This window comes from Protopterus annectens, chromosome 11.part0 (assembly GCF_019279795.1).
Source record: "Protopterus annectens isolate FY-2018-M chromosome 11.part0, PAN1.0, whole genome shotgun sequence".
Lineage (NCBI taxonomy): Eukaryota > Metazoa > Chordata > Ceratodontiformes > Protopteridae > Protopterus > Protopterus annectens.
This window is the reverse complement of record NC_056745.1, coordinates 440,451,163-440,470,961: the sequence shown is the minus strand read 5'-3', so window position 1 is coordinate 440,470,961 and position 19,799 is coordinate 440,451,163. Positions and strand designations below refer to the sequence as shown.

Below are 19,799 nucleotides of genomic sequence, written 5' to 3'. Positions count from 1 at the left end.
TAAAAGCTGTTGTAACGTCAACATCTTGAACTTGGGAATGTCCAGATAAGTGTTGAGGATAGATAAATCCAAAATTGGTCTCCACGTGTTCCCCTTCTTTGGTACTAGGAACAGGCGAGAATAAAATCCTAGGCCCCTTTCCGATACAGGGACTGGCTGAATGGCCCCTATTTGGAGTAACAGAGAAATTTGCTTGTGAGCCTCTTTCCTTTGTGTAGGAGGAACGTCTGGCATGCCTTTGAAAGGGGGCAATGTATGGAAATAAAACCTGTAACCGTGGTGAATGATATCCAACACCCATCTGTCTTGAGTAATTAAATCCCAATTTTCTTTGAAAAGAGACAGTCTTCCTCCCAAAGGAGCTGCCAGACGAGAATCTACTGGCAGCTGAAAAAGCAGGTCATTGGGTCTGTTTACGAAAGGACTGACCCCTGCCCTCACCAGAAGTCTGAGCAGGTGAACTCCCTGATCTAGGCCTAAAAGAACCTTGAGCTCTGCCCCTACCACGTCTAGACCTACCCCTAGACTGGGAATCATAAGCAGGATATGTCCATCCCTTAGTAGGCCAATTTCTACTAAACTTCGGTGGCTGCACCTGCAAAAAATCTTTAACAGTTTGCATAGACTTAGCTTTGTCCTCCATTTTCTTCAGGACTGCTTCCACAGGCGAACCAAACAACACATCAGACTGTAAAGGAGCATCCAAAAGCCTTGTCTTAACATGCTCAGCTAAATTCTGATCCCTTAACCAGGCATGCCTGCGAAGAACAGAACTAGTGGCAGCCACCCTCGAGGAGGCCTGCACAGCATCAAAACCACATTGCAAAGAATGCTTACCCACTTGTTCAGACACATGAAGTAAATCCAGCAACTCTTTACACTCTATACCTTCCGCCAAAGCATCCACCTTAGATTTCAATTGTGAAAGGAGATAATTTTGATATTTTAGCATGTGAAACTGACAATTCAACGCTCTCATGGCTAGAGTGGAAGAAGTATACACTTTCTTTCCCCACCTATCCAAAGCCCGTGCCTCTTTATCAGTGGGAACAGGATTTTTAACCACAGAGGCCTTAACACCTTTAGGCCCCTGAGAAACAGTGTCTGGGTCCGCCCTAGGACTCTTAAACAAATACTTATGAGCTTCGGGCACCCTATAGTACCTATCAGGTTTAACAGGAGCAGGAGGCAAAGAGTCAGGGTTCAGGGAAGCCTCTGCAAAGACATCTTCCACCACATTCAACACAGGAGGTATAGCTAAGGGCCTATGTTGTGGTAAAAATAAGAATTCCCTAAGCCTTTTCCTGGAATCAGAGTAATCTTGGCCTTCCCATTTAAAGTGTTCCCTCATGGAATGCAGAGTCTCTGAAAATGAGAAATCCTCAGGAGGAGAAGCTGTAGGTGTGGAATCATCCACATCAGAATCAGAATAAGGAGGAAAGTCCTGTAATTCTTCCGCAGAAGACTCAAGCCTCTGAATACTGTTCCAAACTCTCAAACTCAGGTTCCACCCTAGGCCTCTTATCAGGAGGGGCATAGAGCCTCTAATCATAGTAATTAAATCTTCTGCCATTTTAAGCATATGTTTCTTAGGCACAGAACCTGAAGTGCTAGGAGAAACCCCCACTGTAGCTGAACTTGGCCTACCTCTGAAAGAAGTTTTGGCAACAGTAGGAGAAGCTCTAACTAACTTGGGAACAGAGGGAAGAACAGTTACCTGAGAAGCCCCCTCAGCCTGGCCTACCTCCTGAGAGGGCACATCCTGTAACAATAAAGTGTCTGCCTGAGACTCCAAAGAAACTCCTGGCAAAACCTCTGGCTCCACAGAGTTTTCTAAAGAACCGACGTCCGGGACTGCCGGTTCATCAACCCTAGGCTTCGCTGTTTTGTCTTTGCGCTTCTTAGACGAAGCGGGCATCGGAGCATCCGACGGCATTTTGTAATTACAACGCTTCCCAAACACTAACCTGGCACAGTCTAACCTTCTCTTAATAGTGCTTATTAAATCTAGCACAAGAGCGGCAACCAACAACGTCGTGCTCAGGCCCTAAACAAGGTATACACAGAGTATGGTAATCCCTATGAGGTATCTGTTTCCCACAAGAAATACAGTTATTCACTTTTCTGACATCTGGTTAAATACTGAGGCAAGAAAAAACAAAATGCTCTAACGGGTACTTAGCCAACTTTGATTCGGTCTGAAAGTCCGACTTCGGAAATATTTCAGAACGCCAACCTGCACTCGCAAGAACTGCTTCTGCATCGGACCATGCGGCAAAAAAGACTGAAGATATGGCGTCGGTCATGCGCATTAGTACCCTGACGTACTGACGTCAGTCTAATGCGCCTTGACCGACGTCAGCCATATACTTTGGTATTCGGGCCGACTGGACAGCGGACTACCCAATGGTTAGGACTGCAGCAATGTGGAATGAAGAACATCAGACCTGCCCTTAGAAGGAGCCCTAGAAACAGTAGCAGAAGGCCTAACCCCCTTAGGCAAAGAAGGGAGAATAGTAACCTGAGAGGCCCCTTCAGCCTGACCTGACTCCTGTGAGGCCACATCCTGTAAAATCAAGGATTCCCCCTGAGACTCAACAGAAACTTCAGCCGGATCCACCTGTTCCACTGCAGTCTCTAAAGGACCGGCGTCCGAAATGGACGAATCATCCTGCCTAGGCTTTACAGATTTGTCTTTACGCTTCTTCGTGGAAGCGGCGCCTGAGGATCCGGCGGCATATTATAATTACACCGCTTGCCAAAGACTAACCTAGCGCAATCTAGCCTTCTCTTAATAGTGCGCTTATTAAACCTAGCACAAAACCGACACCCAACTACGTCGTGCTCCAGTCCCAAGCAAGGAATACAAAGCGAGTGGTAATCCCTATGCGGTATCTGCTTCCCACAAGAAATACAATTATTCACTTTTTCTGACATCCGGTAAATAACTGAGGCAAGAAAAAACAAAAATGTTCCCCAACGGGGTACTTAGCCCAACTTGGTATGTCTGAAACTCCGAAAACGAAAAATTTCAGAAAGCCGAGCGGCACTTGCAACGCTGCTTCTGCATCGGACCATGCGGCAAAAAAGACTGAGGATATGACGTCGGTCATGAGTTTTTATACCCTGACGCTCTGATGTCAGGGCTGTGCGCCCATGACCGACGTCAGCCTAATACTTTGGTATTCGGGACGACCGAGGACAGCGGACTACCCATAAGTAAGGACTGCAGCAATGTGAGATGAAGAACATCTGAGATTTTCGGAACCACATCATCTTCTGCCCTCTGATTCCTACAGAAGGACTGTTGAGGGTTAGAGAAGCGGACCCTGACGGTAGACAAAGTCTTCCCGTCCTTTTCACTCTGGACAAGTGTGTCACGTACTGTCTTCCCAAAAAGGGAAGAACCTCGTAGGAAGCGTTGATAAACGACGCATTGAAAGGGTCCACGAACTGACACAACCTGAGCCAGGCATGATGCCTCATAGCTATGCCTGTCCCAGCCGCCCTAGCTGCTCCTTCCATGGCATGGGAAAGGAGTCACATCGACGTGTTTGAGACCGACTTCAGAGTAGATATTTTCATCGAGAACAACTGTCTGTCCTACAGCGATAAAGACTCTGGGGGCGACTCAGCGAATTCCGAAGCAAGGTCTCACTGAAGCCGAATCACGTGCTAAGTAATTCAGTGCATGGGTAGAAAAGGTCGCTGAGGAATAGACATGCTTCCCAAACCTATCCACCGACCAGGACTCCTTGTTTGGAGGGTGGACTGAGGAACTCCCTGTGCTAGCTCCTTCTTTGTGGCCGCTGCAACCAACATTGGATCAACTGGGGCTCCTTTCGACCAAGGTCGTCTGCCGGAAGGGGGAGATAAAACCTTGTCAGGGCATTTGGGGATGGGCTCTATGGTGTCAGGCTCCTTCCATGCTCTTGTGGTGATGAGGTCCCACCAAGGGGTCTGCTGGTGGGGACACAAAGGAAGTAGATGGGCCCGTGTCAAAGGCCTCCAGAAACACTGACTCATCTCCAGAAGATTTTGGGGCTGACCAACCTCCCCTCTGGCGGAGGATCTCTATAATTTCTCCGAAGGAGACGTCTTTTGGATGTGACCTGGGGGAACCTTCTCCATCTATGTCAGTGTCCACAGTGAGGGACTCGGGAGAGTCCAAGTGCCTCCTTTTGCACTGGCGCTTACGGTGACCCTCTTCAGTGGGACTTTCAGAAGGGGATTTGTGAGCCACAGGGGTTTCCTCAGGGAAATTAACCTTGGGATCCTCTGGCATGGGCTGTCCCTAAGACAGGATGAAGGGAGTCGCCGCCAAATCCAGGGGGGCCAGGGTGGTATCAGAGGGAATGGGCTGGGGTCTCAATCCCTGGGAGAGAACCCTCTCCACCACTTCGAAGGCTGAGGGAGAAGCCCTCCCCGGATCCAAAGTGGGGACCGGAGCTGAAGCCAGGGTAGCCTTAGGTCCGAGGGAATGGATTGGATGTGAAAAGATCGGAGCCGAAGAATCCATCCCTCTGGGTCTGACTCCCTGTCTGCAGCTCCGAGTCACTCGGATCCGAAGAACTCAAGGTAACAGCCGGAGTCCAGGCTGGAGGAGCAGTCAGCGCCGAGCTACCAGCTCCGAAAAACCTCAGATCCAAGAGCCCCGAAGCCGAAGCACTGATTGGGAAAGGAGAGATGGGGAGGAAAAGAGGCATGGACGTCCCCACTCCAGAGGAAGAGAGGCCTGGCAAGATTCCCATCTGAATTTGGGTCTGAATGAATCTTCGCATCATCCTGTCCATGCCCGATAGGCTCCGAGTCGACCTCGAAGAGGCCACTGACTTGGATCTGCCTGGTCTGCGCAATGGGGAGGAAGGCCTCTGGTCAGAATGTTCCAATGGCTCCAGTGAGAAACGAGGAGACCGGAGACATGGAGAAACAGGCCTCATGGTCTTAGAAGGGGGACTGAGAAAGAGCTCCCTGTCTGGGGATCTCTTATGATGTCTGTCCTTCTTCTTCTCCCTATCCTCTCTGTGCCTATCTTTATCTTTTTCTCTTTTTTTTTTTTGTCAGCCACGCTGACTGAAGATTTGTCTTTAGAAGACCTATCACCAGAAGAAGAGGGAGGTTGAGTCCCTGTCTGGGTGGGAGGTGGAACACTAGAGACAGAGGCCGAGGCAGATTCCAGCATGGCAGCAGGAAGATGGCCTTTGGCTACTAGCTTGGCCTTGCGATCCTTAAGGGCCCTTAGATTAAAACCAGAACAGATAGCACACTGAGTGGACAAATGTGCCACTCCCAAGGCAAATTACACAGAGTGTGACCATCAGCCGGGGAGAGCTTATGGCCACACGCTGTACATTTTTTGAAGACAGGCTTCGGCTGATCACCCATAGTCCTGCACCCAAAAGTACAAACACTACCCACCAGAAAAACCACACACGACCCAGGTAGGGGAAGGGCAGGCCTAACTACTACTCTACCAAACTTTTTTTTTTTTTTTTTTTTTTTTTTAACACCGACGAACAAGCGAGACACTAAACAAGGGGAGGAAGGGAAAAATTTCACTCAAACACACACTAGATACCAGAAAAAATACCACTTACTATCCCTGAGCTCAGGGCAAAGGAGACCATGATGCACACTACTGGCGCGGAAAATGAGATCTGGGGGAAGATAAGAGATGGTAGGGCATTATGGGTAAGAAGAGGAGCTTGAAGCTTGGAGCAGATGCTAGAAAAAAAGTTGCTGGCTCGGATCCGATTCGGATCCGTATACCCACAGATTGCAGATAAAATGAAGTTAACTACTTCAGATCAAAAGTGAAGAGTGTGACAACCATTTCTCAATCGTCTGCTCTGACACCAGTTATCCCTTTTTCTTATCTTCACAAGAAATGAACAACTGATCAGAGTTCCTAAAAGATTTTGCACTGTCAAGACAGTACTAGAGTCCAAGGTATAGAGCATCCTTTTATCCTAGATTTTAGGTTCATAAGGATTTTAAAGCCTAAAATAAATCCTTAGCGAAGGTAAGTAATTCATCTTTAACAGTTCATCTAATAAGTGTGTCTATGTCTAACCTTTTGTTTCTTTTTTCTAGGTACATCCCCAGAAGAAGACAGACTGAAGGATGGCACTTTAACCTAGAAAACCGGTTTCTTATTCTGGCCACCCCAAGAAGTAAATGCAAAAGCAGTACACATTTCAATCCCCCATAATTCAGACATTCTTTTTATAGGAAGTGTCACTGATACGATATTTACATTAAAACGTCAACACAGTAAATTGCTGGTATTCTTAAAAAGGTATGTTCTCAATCACTTGTCAAAAACCAAAGAAAAATACTGAGATATTCTAAACACGGGTGTGTACAACTAAACTCAATGATGCCTGTAATGTTTCCAGGCAGTAAATGTTCCAATTTTTGTTTAATTTTCTTAAGCTATGATTTACAAACTTGATGCAGGCTTAGTAATGGCTGAAAGATTTATTATGTTTGGCAACAAGTTATTTTTGCCATTTAAGTAGCTGATGTGGTATTATATAACTGACCTATTCGGAATGTAGAGTTTTACAAAGGATGAACTGGATCAGTGATCTATAACTCAACATATGGCCGAGCATCTCAGAGAAGCTGAGTCATGCAGTGTAGAGCTCAATTCAATTAACATGGTACACACTTGCCACAATAACAAACAAAAGCTGTCACTGGAAATAATCATAATTACAATGACATGCTAAACACTTTCCCTCACTTCAATCTCTATGTGCTTTACCTTTTTTGCTGAATACTCTGTGGTGTAAACATTGGCCCTGTGTGACTTGTTCACATTAAATAAAGCATGTTGACATGACATACAGACTGCTGAGTCTTTCGGCTTTTCCCGGTTAGGGGTCGCCACAGCGGAACTCCTGTCCGCTAATGATTGGCAGTAGATTTTAACGTGCTGAGTTGCCAACCCTGTCGCACAACCTTCAACGAAGGTACGCCCATTCATGCATATCTCCACACAGAAGACGCTCTAGTTGACATGGCATACATACACCATGTAAAAATGGGGGGGGGGGGGTTTGCTGGTAATGCTAAAGGCATCAAGCACTAGTTTTGCATTGTAATTTCATTTCATCACACCACTGAAATGTGCAACTTAACTGCAGTTTACTAATAACATACAATAATGGCACCTTAGAATATTATTGAGTACAAAGGTAAGGCACAAATGACTTGAGACTTACATCATTAAAATCGGCACAGTTTTTAAATACAAGTCTAACATCGTTTACATAGTCTTCTGGTTTCTGGTAGTGATGAGCATGATTTTTCTGGAGTTTTTTCTTGATAGTTGCCAGGTCCATTGGATGTTTGATGATTCGATAGTATTCAGGAACCTAGAGGATAAATGGAACACAATAATAGCGAAAAAACAAAGAAAAATACATCTCAGTCTTGCACACCAAATATACCCAAGCTATTAAGTGGCAGTGACTAGGAGAACAGCTTAAAACTCTGTTAACATCTGAATGGATACAAAAAGGGAAAGAAGAAATGGAAGACAGAAAAGAAAAAGAGTAAGATGACTGTAGTCAGAAGAAGCTAAAATGTGGAGGAAAGCAAAATTAAAGGGGCAAAAAGACATTGGTACGAAAAAGTGGTGCAGGCATGCGTGCTGATCATAATAAAGGCAAATTAGCGTCTAAAATAATATGGTGCACATAGAGCATACACGAAAATGATCACAGCAGCGTTAAATTTTTGAAAAATTAGAGTCCAGAAGAAATGCAGTGTATCACACTTCGGCATGATAGAAGAAAGAAGCCTTGAAGATATGCAATACTTTTATTCTTCAAGAACAGGAACTAGACAAAACAGCAGCAATTAGGAAGTAGTTCAGGAAATACAGCAATCCCATAAATAATGTGTTCTTTATAAGCTACCTGTTCTTTACAAGACTACATCATATGCAGACTTTAGGAATCTATACTATTAACATAAAAGAATGGAACCAAAGACTGAACTGGTGAGCTGCATTACTCATTAATAAGACTGAGAACAGTTTGTAGTACAAAACACGAACAATCAATGGGAAATCTATTGTGCAAAGCAGTCCAGACCCTAGCAAAAGCTGCAGATGTGTGGAGAATGAAATTACAAGTTAAAGGAATTTACAGAGAAAAAGGAAGTAGGCGTTAAATAAAAAGGTGAAAATATGAAGCGTTAAGACTGCACTGGAACCGTAACAGTGATATGAAAAAAACAACAGCCATGAAGTGTAAAGGAAGCATGACAAAGATGAAATGCACGCCTAGTAGTAAGTGTGCCTGTAGAGAGGAGTACAAGTGCTGTCCTAAAAAAGAAGGATGAGAGTGTTCAAAATAATCTGTATGTTGTGAAACAGAAACATGAAAACAGGCAATCTGTGGATACCATTAAAATGAATATTGCTAACACAATAAGGTTGGAAAAATCGATTATAAAGTAGAAGCAAAAGTGCAAGTCAGAACTGTTGGCAATAAATGTTCAGAATTAATAAAAAAATTGCTGAATTTAACTAGACATATGCAAATTGAACTAGACATATGCAAATTGAACTGTTATGTCTGAAGATAATTTTGAAGCACCTGAGTTAAAATGCACAGAAAGCAGGCTTGTGTGTACACTTAAATTTGTGAAATCAAATAAAAACAGAGTAAAAAAACAACTGAACTAGGATACAAAAATAAGTATAATGTCCTGTTTCAAATCACAGCTCTTCAGCAAGGAAATTCTCCTAGTACTAAGGGCTTTCTGGCTTGTGTGAAGACAAGATGGTGAAAATTTTACAGTGTCAAAGCAAAGAATGTGTACAGAAACAGTCCCTGGTGTCCTGGCTACGTTTTGCTAGTAGTACAAATACCACTTTGGTTCTCCTCTGAAAAGAGGCTAGCAGCCTAATGGGAATAACCCAGTCAACAAAGGATAAATGAAATAAACAGTGACAGTTACAATGTCAGAGAAACAATATAAATATAATTCATAGCCATGCTGGTGTACTTAAAGACTTAAAAAAGCCACCAGACCACCATCAAATGCAAGTAAATCCTTAGGATATGACAGTAGTATAATGCTCCAAAGAAAGTACCAGCCACTCTTAGGAGTAAACCAGAACAAAAATTAAAGTAAGTGGAAAGCCTGGATGCCACTACAAAACAATCCGAAACAGAAGACGTTAACAGAATGATTATTATAAAGCACGGCAATATTCATATTTGGAAAGATCTGCAAAGATCTGAATAAAGCGACTAAAACAAACTATTAAGAAAATGCCAAAAATATTCACATTGTACTGTCTTAAGTTAAATAAGAGGACTATCAACTCTGAAATACAATCATCTTTATCCTAACATCAGATGGACTAAAACTTGATACACAAATATAGACATTTCTACATATAATTTAGTATCTTGGAAAATTACTATCTATATGTCTGAGATGACTGTGACTAGGGAAGTTGTTTGTGGAACACGAAGCTTGGGAAAGGTGCAACAATACAGACTGTAAAAATTAAGAAACTAGTTATGTAAATGCCCATGTTAAAATACTGGAATATGAATAAGCTAGCTTTTTTCACACGGATGCCAGTAAGAGTGTTACAGGAGTTGTGATTCTGCAAGAGAACAAACTGCATATGCCTAAGAGTCCAGAACATTTACAGATGTATAGATAGTGAAAGAACTGTCAGAAATTGTGTACGGATGTGAGAAAATATGGCTATGGTAAAGTACAGGTAGAAACAAATCATACTCTTGAATAGTACATACAGAAGGTCTTTGCAAAAGGTACATGCTATACTGTGGCAGATTAATTTACAGAAGAATAATCTGAAAGCAAAATGGGGATGAAGCAAGGAGTGGAGTGTGAAGAGTTGCTAGAACTATAACTTTTCTGGATAGTACTGCAGTTAAATGACACAAAAGTTAAAGATTTCAAAGATTTACTGAGACAAACTTTGAAATGAAGTTATTAAAAGAAATTAAAATGAGAAGATGGCCCAAACAAAAATCATTAGTAAGAAAAAAAAACTTTACTTCCTTTAAGGAAGAAATAAGTTGAATTCAAAATGCTCAAAGCTCTGAAATTAATATTTCCAAGCAACTAAGACGACTGATACTTGAAACAATACATGAATTACATCCAGGAATAACAAAATACAATGAAATAGCAAGACAATGTACTGCCCGAGAATGCTGACCCAAACAGTACAGTTGTGCAAATAAACTAACCATAACATTAGATGTCTGAGTAGGATCACTGTTGTAGCAAATACTCACGATATACACAAAACAACTGCAGGCAAGTTACACCACACTCACCAAGCTCTCTCAACTATTAATATTGTGGAACAAGCTGGCCTCTCCCCAATATCAGAAATTAAGACATTGTGTCCCAGATAGAACACAGTCAATCCATGCCTCCTCCTCTTCCTTTCTGTCAGAGAGGGAAAGTGTGTGTCTCCAGTGAAAGAGGATTTTTTTTTTCTTTTTTATGAAAGCCACAGGACTCTTAACTTGTAAAAGAATCTGCAAAACTAACGCAGTCATCCAAATATGGAAAAATGTGAATGCCCTTCAACCTGCAATGCTACAGGAGACAGTCACTTTGTAAACATTCTTCTAGCGGTTGACAACACAAAGTTAATGCATGTGATTTGTGCTCAAAGGTTTTAAATGCCTTTAATTCTGATGCAAGACTCAATGTTATACAGATGGAAGCACTCATTTTTTATTAAATATTGTATTAAAGAATGTAACAACTAGTTTTACAAGTTTTTTTGTTTTTAATTTAACACAGGGTCACATTGATTGGCTTCTGTGGTGAAATTCTGGGAACATGACCAGGCAAATCTTTTCACTACTGACCCAGTGACAGCTGCTCTAGAAACAGCATCAGCAATGTCATAAGAACATTTTAGAGTGTTTGGCTACCTGAGACACAGACTATATTAGAGAATTCAGAGATGTCAATCTCTGAAGAAAGATGGTCATCAATTAACTTTCACACATTGTAAAAGGAAGCCACGAAAAACTTAGACATGTGAATCTGACAATTCATTATTTTGAAGACTAAGCTGGAAGAAGTATAAACTTTCTTCTCAAACCTGTTGGTGACTTGCCCATCTTTTTCAGAATTAATACAGTTGGCTGTTATAAGCTGTTTATCAGAAGATGTTTTTTGACAGAGAAATTACGGCACGGAATAAAAAAGGGTAAGTTTGGGGAGCCTTAAATAATTTATCAGACTTTCGTGGGGCAGGTAGCTATCAGGCATAGATGACTGCAAGGAAATTATCCTGTAAGGCAGGCAAAACAGCTGCAGGAGGAGAAAAATCCACATATAGCAAACCATCACGTCACTGGGTACTTCTTTTTGATGCTGAATACAAGTCTGTGCAGGTACAGCCAATTGCAAAGGCAAAATGATGAATCCAAACAGATGCCAGCACTTCAAATCAGCAAAATCATTTATTTATTATTATTTCATTAAGGAAAAGACCGGTTTCAGCAACTCCATGCTTTCACCAGTGTTCAAGTTCCAAACAATAATGCCACATTTAAATGTACAAGTAATACAAAACCATTAGAGAATCACCACCCATCTAAAGACACAACATCACTTCAATGAGCCCCACTGAAAATAAAGCCCTCAATCTCACTATCTAGGAATATTCCTTATTATTCAGGATACCATGCTAACCTAACTTACTAAATAAAGCTAGATTAATCCTGTCAATAACAGTGAAATTAAACACAGCAAAAGTATTTTTCTGGACATGTTTACATAATGCATTAGACAGGCAGCTGTTTCTAATGTCACTCATATGCTCAAAAATCCGAGTTTTAAATTGTCTGGACACCTGTCCTATATAAAAAGCTGAACATATGCAAGTAGCTAAATAAACTACCCAGTCAGAACAGCAAGTACCAAAACAAAGGATATAAAAAACTTTGGAGGTATTCCTAGATGTAAATTGTTTTGCTTTTAAAACATACTTACATGCAAGAACAATGCCCACATGGTTGGCAACCCACCACAAGGAGGTAATCTATTGTTTTCTGTGTGTCCATTTTATGTCCAACCCTTTTTTACAATGATTAAAGTAATTGCCAATAGTTTTTCCTCTTCTGTAAGAAAATAAACAACGTCCAGGAACTAACTCAGATAGTTTATCTGCCATAAGGATGTCCAAATGTTTGTGGACAAGATGCTTGAAAAACCTTGTGTTACCGCCATAGTCACCAGCCTGAAAACATCATCCCTAAATTTGTTTTTTATGCTGCAACAACTCTGTACTACCAACTTCTTGGACAGAGTTTTGAGTGGTCATAACATCCTTATAATTATATAACTGGCAGGTTATGTCCCATACAGTTTGGGCTACTGCAACAGTGATCTAATGCTAAATAATGCCTGGTTTCCAACCGTCTTAATGTCAGAGTAACTGGCAACATCTCGGATGATGACATCCTGTTTCTGGGCCAATTCATTTTACACTTTTGCTGCAACTGTGTGCCCTTCCAGCCAAGGTCCAATGCAAAGGTCGTCACTGTTTCACTGGTGGTGGTGGGGGAGCTACTATGGGTGAAAAGGTATCCTCAATATTTAGCTTGACATGAGAAGCCCACCAAGTAAACACTCTTTTGGTATGCATGACATTCCTGGAAGCTCCTTTTGTATAGGTTGTGAATGTTTTTTCCCCCAACAGATTCCTTATGTACCACTGAATTCTATTCATAAAGAGCCTTACCAGTTATAACAGTAATGGATGTCATATAATCCCAGAGGTCTGGGGAACTCCCTTGCTGTGAGGTCTGTCCACTGTCTACTGTATGAAAAACATCTCTAAGAGCATGACTTTTTTCTGTAGGTTCATAGGTAGGTACTAGGCTATTGGCCCTAGGGCCTATATACACCTAGCCAAAAAGGTACCCTGGCTTTCACCACCCAAGATAATTATTTTCCTGTGCCCCTGTCAAGCAGAGCCACAGAGATGATCCCCGGGGTGAATTTCCTATTTCCCATCCAATCAATATTTTTCTTGAAGAGTGCCAATAACGAGCTTTGTTTGATATAGATAGGTAGTTTGTCCCAGAGTATGGTAAGTCTCTGGGACAGGTATCTATCCCTCCATCATGTTTTGTTTATTGTAGTGAGAAGGTTTAGGTCCCAACAGCGTGTAGCTCGGAGAGATTGGGATTTCTTTAAGTAGACAACAGCTCTGGGTTTGACATAGCTTTGTATGTTAGGCGATATGCAATGGAGTAAAGCTGGAGTTTTTTGAGACGGTCTGCGTAGGGCATCTGTTTGAGGCCAGTAATCCTCATTGTGAGGTATTTCTGCAGCCTTTCCAGTTGCTGTAGATGTCTTGTGAGGTACATACCAAAAGGGGCATTGTACTCTATAATGGGTCTAATGAGTGACGAGTACAGAGGAACAATGACCTCTTTTTTCCTGGATGAGAAACCTTTTGTGATGAGGTGTGCCACACAGAAGGATTTTCTGACTACTGTGGCAATGCGATTATCAAAGGAGAGACTACTGTCAATCTGTGTGCCAAAGTCTCATCACACTTTTGTTGTTAGACTGCCACCTATGTGGTAGCTCATGGGTACAGTTTTTACCAAAGGGGATGACAATGCACTTTTTGGCACTGAGCTTGAGGCCATGGCTTTGACACCAGGCATCTGTCTCCATGAGGCCCATTTGTAGGATGTCCACATTGTTAGGAGTTTCGATTATGGCTCCTAGTTTTCAGTCATCTGCAAACTTTGTTAGCCAAAGACCTTCCGTGGTAGCCTGTACTTCAGAAAAGTAGACACCAAACAGGAGAGGACCCAGGACTGAACCCTGTGGTACTCCACTTGTCACTGGTCTGAAGTCGGATTTGGAGTCTGTTACTTTCACAGTGTGGGTTCTGTCAGTGAGCCAGTTGGCAACCCATCTTGAGACATAGGGATTTATACATAGTTTAGTGAGTTTATCTATAATTCCAGAGTGGGGGATGGTGTCAAAAGCCTTGGCGAGATCTAGATAGGCTGTGTGAACCACCTTACCCTCGTCTACGGCTTTGGTGACCACTTCATAGAAGTCTATCTGGTTTAGGAGACATGATCTGCCTTTTACAAACCCGAACTGGGTGGGGTCCAGAATTTGGAGATTACCAATGTCTTTGTGTATAAGATCCATGATGATACATTCCATGGCCTTGCAGACCAGGCTCGTTAGGCTAATGGGACGGTAGTTCCCGGGGTCCGTGGTAACTCCCCTTTTGTAGAGTGGGATAACAGTTGCTGTGCACCATTCAGTGGGCACAAAGCTTGAGATGAGGCTATGATTGAACATGGTCGTTAGGTGGGGTGCCAGTTCATTCTGCAGTTCGTGTAGAACACAGCCTGGGATGTTGTCAGGTCCCATGGATGCTGTGTTCTTGGCTTGGAGTGTGGTTTTTACCTGTGCAGCCATGATTACAGGAACTTTGCATTCTTCCGGTATAGAGATGGGCCCCATTAGGGGGTGAGAGGGGGCAAAGTTAGTTGTGAACCTATCTGCCAGGATGTTGGCAATATCAGTTGGTTCTGTATATTTTGTGCCATTGTGTTGTAACTCAGAGCAGATCTGAGTGTTGCCACTGAGATTCTTGACATAGCTATAGAATGCTTTGTGCTTGTCCTTAGAATCAGTGGCGATTTTGTTTTCGTAACTAGCTTTGGAGGATTTTATGATGGATCTCAGCTTCTTACTGAGGCTGACCAGGGAGTTCCTCCAATCATGGGATTTTACTCTTTTTTTTGCAACAGTTTCTTTCTTCGGTTGTAGAGTTTATAGCAGGGGACCACCAGACTGTTTTTTTTTTTTTTTGGAGGATAGCATCTTGGTTCTGTTAGGGATAGCACGATCCATGCACTCGTGTAAGTGCTTATAAGGTGCATTTGTGTAGGATTCAGCAGTCGTACCTCTATTGTCTGTCTGCATGGGTGTTATGAAGTTTGCCACTTCTGTCTTAAGAAGTGTGAAGTTGGCTTTGGAGAAATTTTTTACAGTGGCTTCCCTAACGGAGGGGTAGGGGCAGGATGTGGATGTCTAGGGTGATTAGCTTGTGGTCGGATGTGACCAACGAGGAATTGACCCTCTGGTGTGGAACACCGGTGGCTCATGTTGGTAATGACCAGGTATAGGATATTGCTGCCCCTGCTGGGGGTGTGGATAAGTTGATCCAAGCCATTGGATTTTATGAATTCCAGAAAACACTGAGCAAAGGAGTTGGTGCATGAGTAGTTTTCCCAGTTAATGGTGGGGTAGTTGAAATCGTCCATTATTAGGGTGCTGGGTTGTACCCTTAATATTTTCCAGTGTATCAAGAAATGAGGAGTGGGAATCCTGGGGCATGGTGGGGGATCTGTAGCAAATTACAATTTGGATTGCGGTCTTGCCCAGAGTTAGTTGCACTTGGATAATCTTGGATGCATTATGCTGAGCAACTAGCTTGGAGGTGTGGATATCCTTAATGAATATGGACATGCCTCCGCCTTTAGTGTTTCGGTCCAGGTTAGGTGGCCGAAAGGTGTGGTATGAATTATAGCCTTGTAATGCAGGGGTGCTCTCTGGTGCCTTGAACCAGGTCTCTGTCACTGCACAGATGTCGATGTTCTCCATTTTAAAGAGAGTCTTGAGTGAATGCATTTTGAGGTTTAGACTTCTAGCAATGAGTAGCATTACCCTCAGATTTTGCTTGCTTGTACCTGTTAAGGTGGTGAATTTCTCATTTGAACCTTGCCTAAAAAAGGCACTACAGGGGTAGCAAGAGCCTTAGCCAGTATCCGGAATCCCAAGGGCGACGGGTGCAAGCCACCTCTGGCAAAGCATCATGGTCTATCGATCATGTCATCCCAGGCAGACAGATACTGTACCCCCTTAGAATGACACTAGAAGCTTAGCCAGTTGTTTTAGTCAATCATTTTGTCCTTGTACTGCAGTATTCTGGGTGATGTCAGGATGCTACTCAGGGCTAGGGTCATATTTGCCTGGGCTACAAGATTGGCGATATCCTCCATGTCTCTTTTCATGTAGTCCAGGGGGGTACGTCTCAGGTCATTCACACCAACATGGACAATAAGGGAGTCATATTTGTATGTGCTGTGGAGTGACCAGAGTGCATGCGTTATGTGGTGGATCCTGGCACCAGACGGGCAGCCGACAGTAACGTTCTCCTTGTTTAGCCTGGTGAGTGGGAACATCATTGTGCCCGACTATAGAGTCACCTATAGAGTGTTGGGTACGTTGTAGAAAGGAAAACTCTCTTCAGGCTTGTGTCCAGGATGGTAACCATCTGAAATGCTGGGATCCGCTAAAATGCCAAAACAGAGTGAATGGCGGAAAAAAAAAATGAATTTACATATACCAAGTCCAAGATGGCCATTTCTCTGAATGCTTCTTTTCTCTGGCTTATGCCGATCTCGGAGTTGATGCATATAAATTTGGGAGGGGGGGTACAGGGGTCTTGCCCTCTGCAAAAAAAAAAAAGAAGTTTAAAGGAGTAGACCAATGTTTGAGATTCGCTCTTCTCCAGTAGTTTTGTTCTTTTTTTTCTCCTCATTTGTCAGCACTTGGCATTTTGAGTGCAGACATTTCAATAGTGAGCTGTCCAGAAGGGTTCTTAGGAAGTCAGTGGATTGTTCAGAGCATCACACTGGACTTGGTAAATTCAGAGAAGCTCATGTTTGGGAGACAACAGAGAATGTACTGGAACCTTGCAGTTTATCTTTGGACTACTCTTCCAGGAGGCAATCACAGTATAGGTAAATGTGAATGCCTTTAGTTCTTAGGAAAAATCACTATTGGGACTACACATTTAGTGAAAACCCTGCGAGCAGGAAAAGGCCCAGGTAGTAAAAAGATACACTGAAAGTGGTGATCCCCTGGTCTGAACCTGAGGAATCTATGCTCCTTGTTCCTTGGTTCATGTCCTCAAGGTCCAGAGAAACCATAAATACTCCAGGCATTATGAGGAGAAAGGACTGCAAGGTAATCATTTTAACTTTAGGATCATTAAGAAGAGATTTAGAACTGAAAGTTTCAGAATGGGTCTCCATGTCTTTCTTGGGGTAGCAGGAATAATATGGAGCAGAAGTTTGTTAAAGCTCTTCTTATGGTACACTTTCGACAGTTACCTGGACCAGCAGGGCATCCCAACAAATCTAGCTAATCCTCTGGAATTGGGAACATTCCCCAAGAAAGGCCAGATGGCCTTAAATTCTATATCATATCTTGAAGTGATCACATCTACTACCCATCTACCCATTTGTCTGAAGATATCTCCTTCTACTGCTTTAAATGATCAGCCTGCACCTAAAAGAATAGGGAGAGCAATAGGTGTGATTTTTGAAGAGAAAAGCTCGTCTATGTAAACTTAATTTATTAGATGGTCCCATGGTACTGCTGCCAGCATGCCTCTTTGACTTACCCTTTTTCTTTTCTTGACATTTCCGCTTTTTGAAGACTCTCTTTTATGTTGGCCTGTTGCAGTGATTACTAACAATTAAAGCCCAATCCCAAGCCAATGAAAACAACCTTACAACAAAGGAACAGAAAGTACAGTTGTGTACCTACCATAAATGTAGATGTTCGAGTGTATTCACTGTTGCAGTCATTACACTTGGGTTATCCTGCTGGCAGGCTACCCACAGTCGGCCTGAATTCCAAAGTCCTGGTCCGGCGTCGGTTGCTGTCACCTCTTCCCTGACGTCAGTGCGCCAGGGGTATAAAAGATGCAGCCAACGCCATTTTCTTCAGTTTTTCTTGCCCCAGATGTCAGGTGCCCCCAAAAGGGTAGGCTAAAAATTCTGCATATAAAAAAGCATGCACTAACAGAAACTTTACCTTCATCTACAAGCAAATACACCACATAGGTTGTATAGAATAGAGAAGTACAGATAAGTCCCAGCAATGAAAAGGGCGATGGAGGAAGGGTAACCTGGACTGCAACAGTGAATACTCTCAAACATCTACATTTATGGTAGGTACACAACTGTACTATATTCATCGTGTTTCACTGTTGCAGTCATTACACTTGGGTTGAATCCCAAAGCTGAGGTTGGGTGGCTGGGTCTAAATAGAATTAGGAGTGGCTATGAGGCCCTGCAGAACTGCAGTGGCAAAGCCTGCTCTGGATTTAGAGTACGAGGTAAGTGGTAGTGCTTTGTAAAAGTGTGCACTGAAGTCTAAGTTGCAGCCTCCAAAATATCCTTGGTTGGTACTGCTCTGAGGAAGGCTGTTGAAGTGGCTGCTGCTCTGGTAGAATGTGGCCTAATGCCCTTAGGCAGTGATTTGCCATGTTGTGAATAGCAGAAATGAATGCAGTGGCCTATCCATTTTGAAATAGTCTGCTTTGAAATAGCCTTTCCTTGAGATCCTGCAGCATATGCCATTAAAAGTTGTTCAGTCTTTCTGAAAGCTTTAGTTTTGTCCAAGTAGAAGCGTAGCTGCCTGTGTATGTCCAAAGAATGCAGAAGTCTCTCCCCTTTATTCTGTGGGTTTGGATAAAAAGTAGGCAAATTAATAGTTTGGTTAAGAGCCACACTGGACACTACCTTAGGCATAAATGTTGGGTTTGTCTTTAGAGAAACCCTGTCCGGATGGAAAATAATAAAAGTTTCCACAGCCATTAATGTCTAACTCTGAGACTCTTCTTGCTGGTTATTGCTAGGAGCAGAGCTGTTTTCCATGATAAAAACTTTATGTCGGCTGTATTGGCTGGCTCAAAAGGAGGCAGTGTGAGCTTTTCCAAGACAAATTGAGGTCTCATGTAGGTATTGGTGCTCTCCTTGGAGGTCTTATGTTTTTGGCCCCCCTGAGGTACTGCCTCAGCAGTGGATGCGAAAAAATAGGTGGGTCCGTATTGCAATGAGCTGAAATGACAGAGGCATGGATCTTAATTGATGAGAAGGATCAACCTTTGTCCAGCATCTCAGTTAGGTATTGTAAAATCTGAGGAATATTTGGTACAAGTGTGTCAATTCCTTGTGCCTGGTTCCAAGCGCAAAATCTCTTCCATTTTTCTGCATTAGATTTTCTGGTGCTGGGCCTCCTGGACTCCAAAATAACATCCATAACTGCTGAGTTGGCCGTGCAGGATCTGTTTGTTTTGTTGGGTCAGTAGATGAGGAATTTGAGGTAACGTCCAGGCTGGGCCTTGGGACAAGTTCTTCAGGATTGGATACCAGTGCTGGCGTGGCCAGTCTGGGGCAATCAGTATTATTTTTGGCTTCTCTTGTCTGACCTTTAGGAGTAACTTGGGGAGGAGAGGCAGTGGAGGAAAGGCATAAACTGTAAGGGTTTTCCAGCTGAATGATAGAGCATCCACTTTCTATGCTTGTTTGTGATAAGTCCTTGCGCAGAATCTCTGTAGTTGGCAGTTGTGATGGGAGGCAAATAGATCTATGTCTGGGCATCCCCATTTCCTTGTTATCATGCTGAAGACTTGTGGATCTAGTTTATACTCGTGAGGGTCCATGAGGTTTCTGCTTAGTTCGTCCGCCAGAGTATTTGTTTTTCCTGGCAGGAATTGTGCTTGCAGGTGCACTTGATAAGTCAATGCTGTGTTCCACAAAGTCGTGGCTTGCCTGCAGAGGGGGTAGGAATGTGTGCCTCCTTGCTTGTTTATGTACCACATGACTGTAGTATTGTCCATTTTTATCAGCAGTTGTCCTGGATGGAGTAAATCCTTGAAGGCTGTCAGGGCATTCTGTACAGCTAACATTTCTTTTTGATTGATA

At 42.9% G+C, this 19,799-nt stretch overlaps 1 protein-coding gene across 3 annotated transcripts in view; it reads right to left on the bottom strand.

The window, feature by feature from the left end:
* TRIM24 (tripartite motif containing 24) overlaps positions 1 to 19,799 on the bottom strand; it is a 1,966,170-nt gene that overhangs the window by 53,605 nt on the left and 1,892,766 nt on the right. For all 3 annotated transcript variants that reach the window (XM_044087935.1, XM_044087936.1, XM_044087937.1), the window contains one exon: positions 7,230 to 7,382. In XM_044087935.1, coding sequence (XP_043943870.1) covers positions 7,230 to 7,382 — 153 coding nt within the window. The remainder of the gene's footprint in view (positions 1 to 7,229; positions 7,383 to 19,799) is intronic.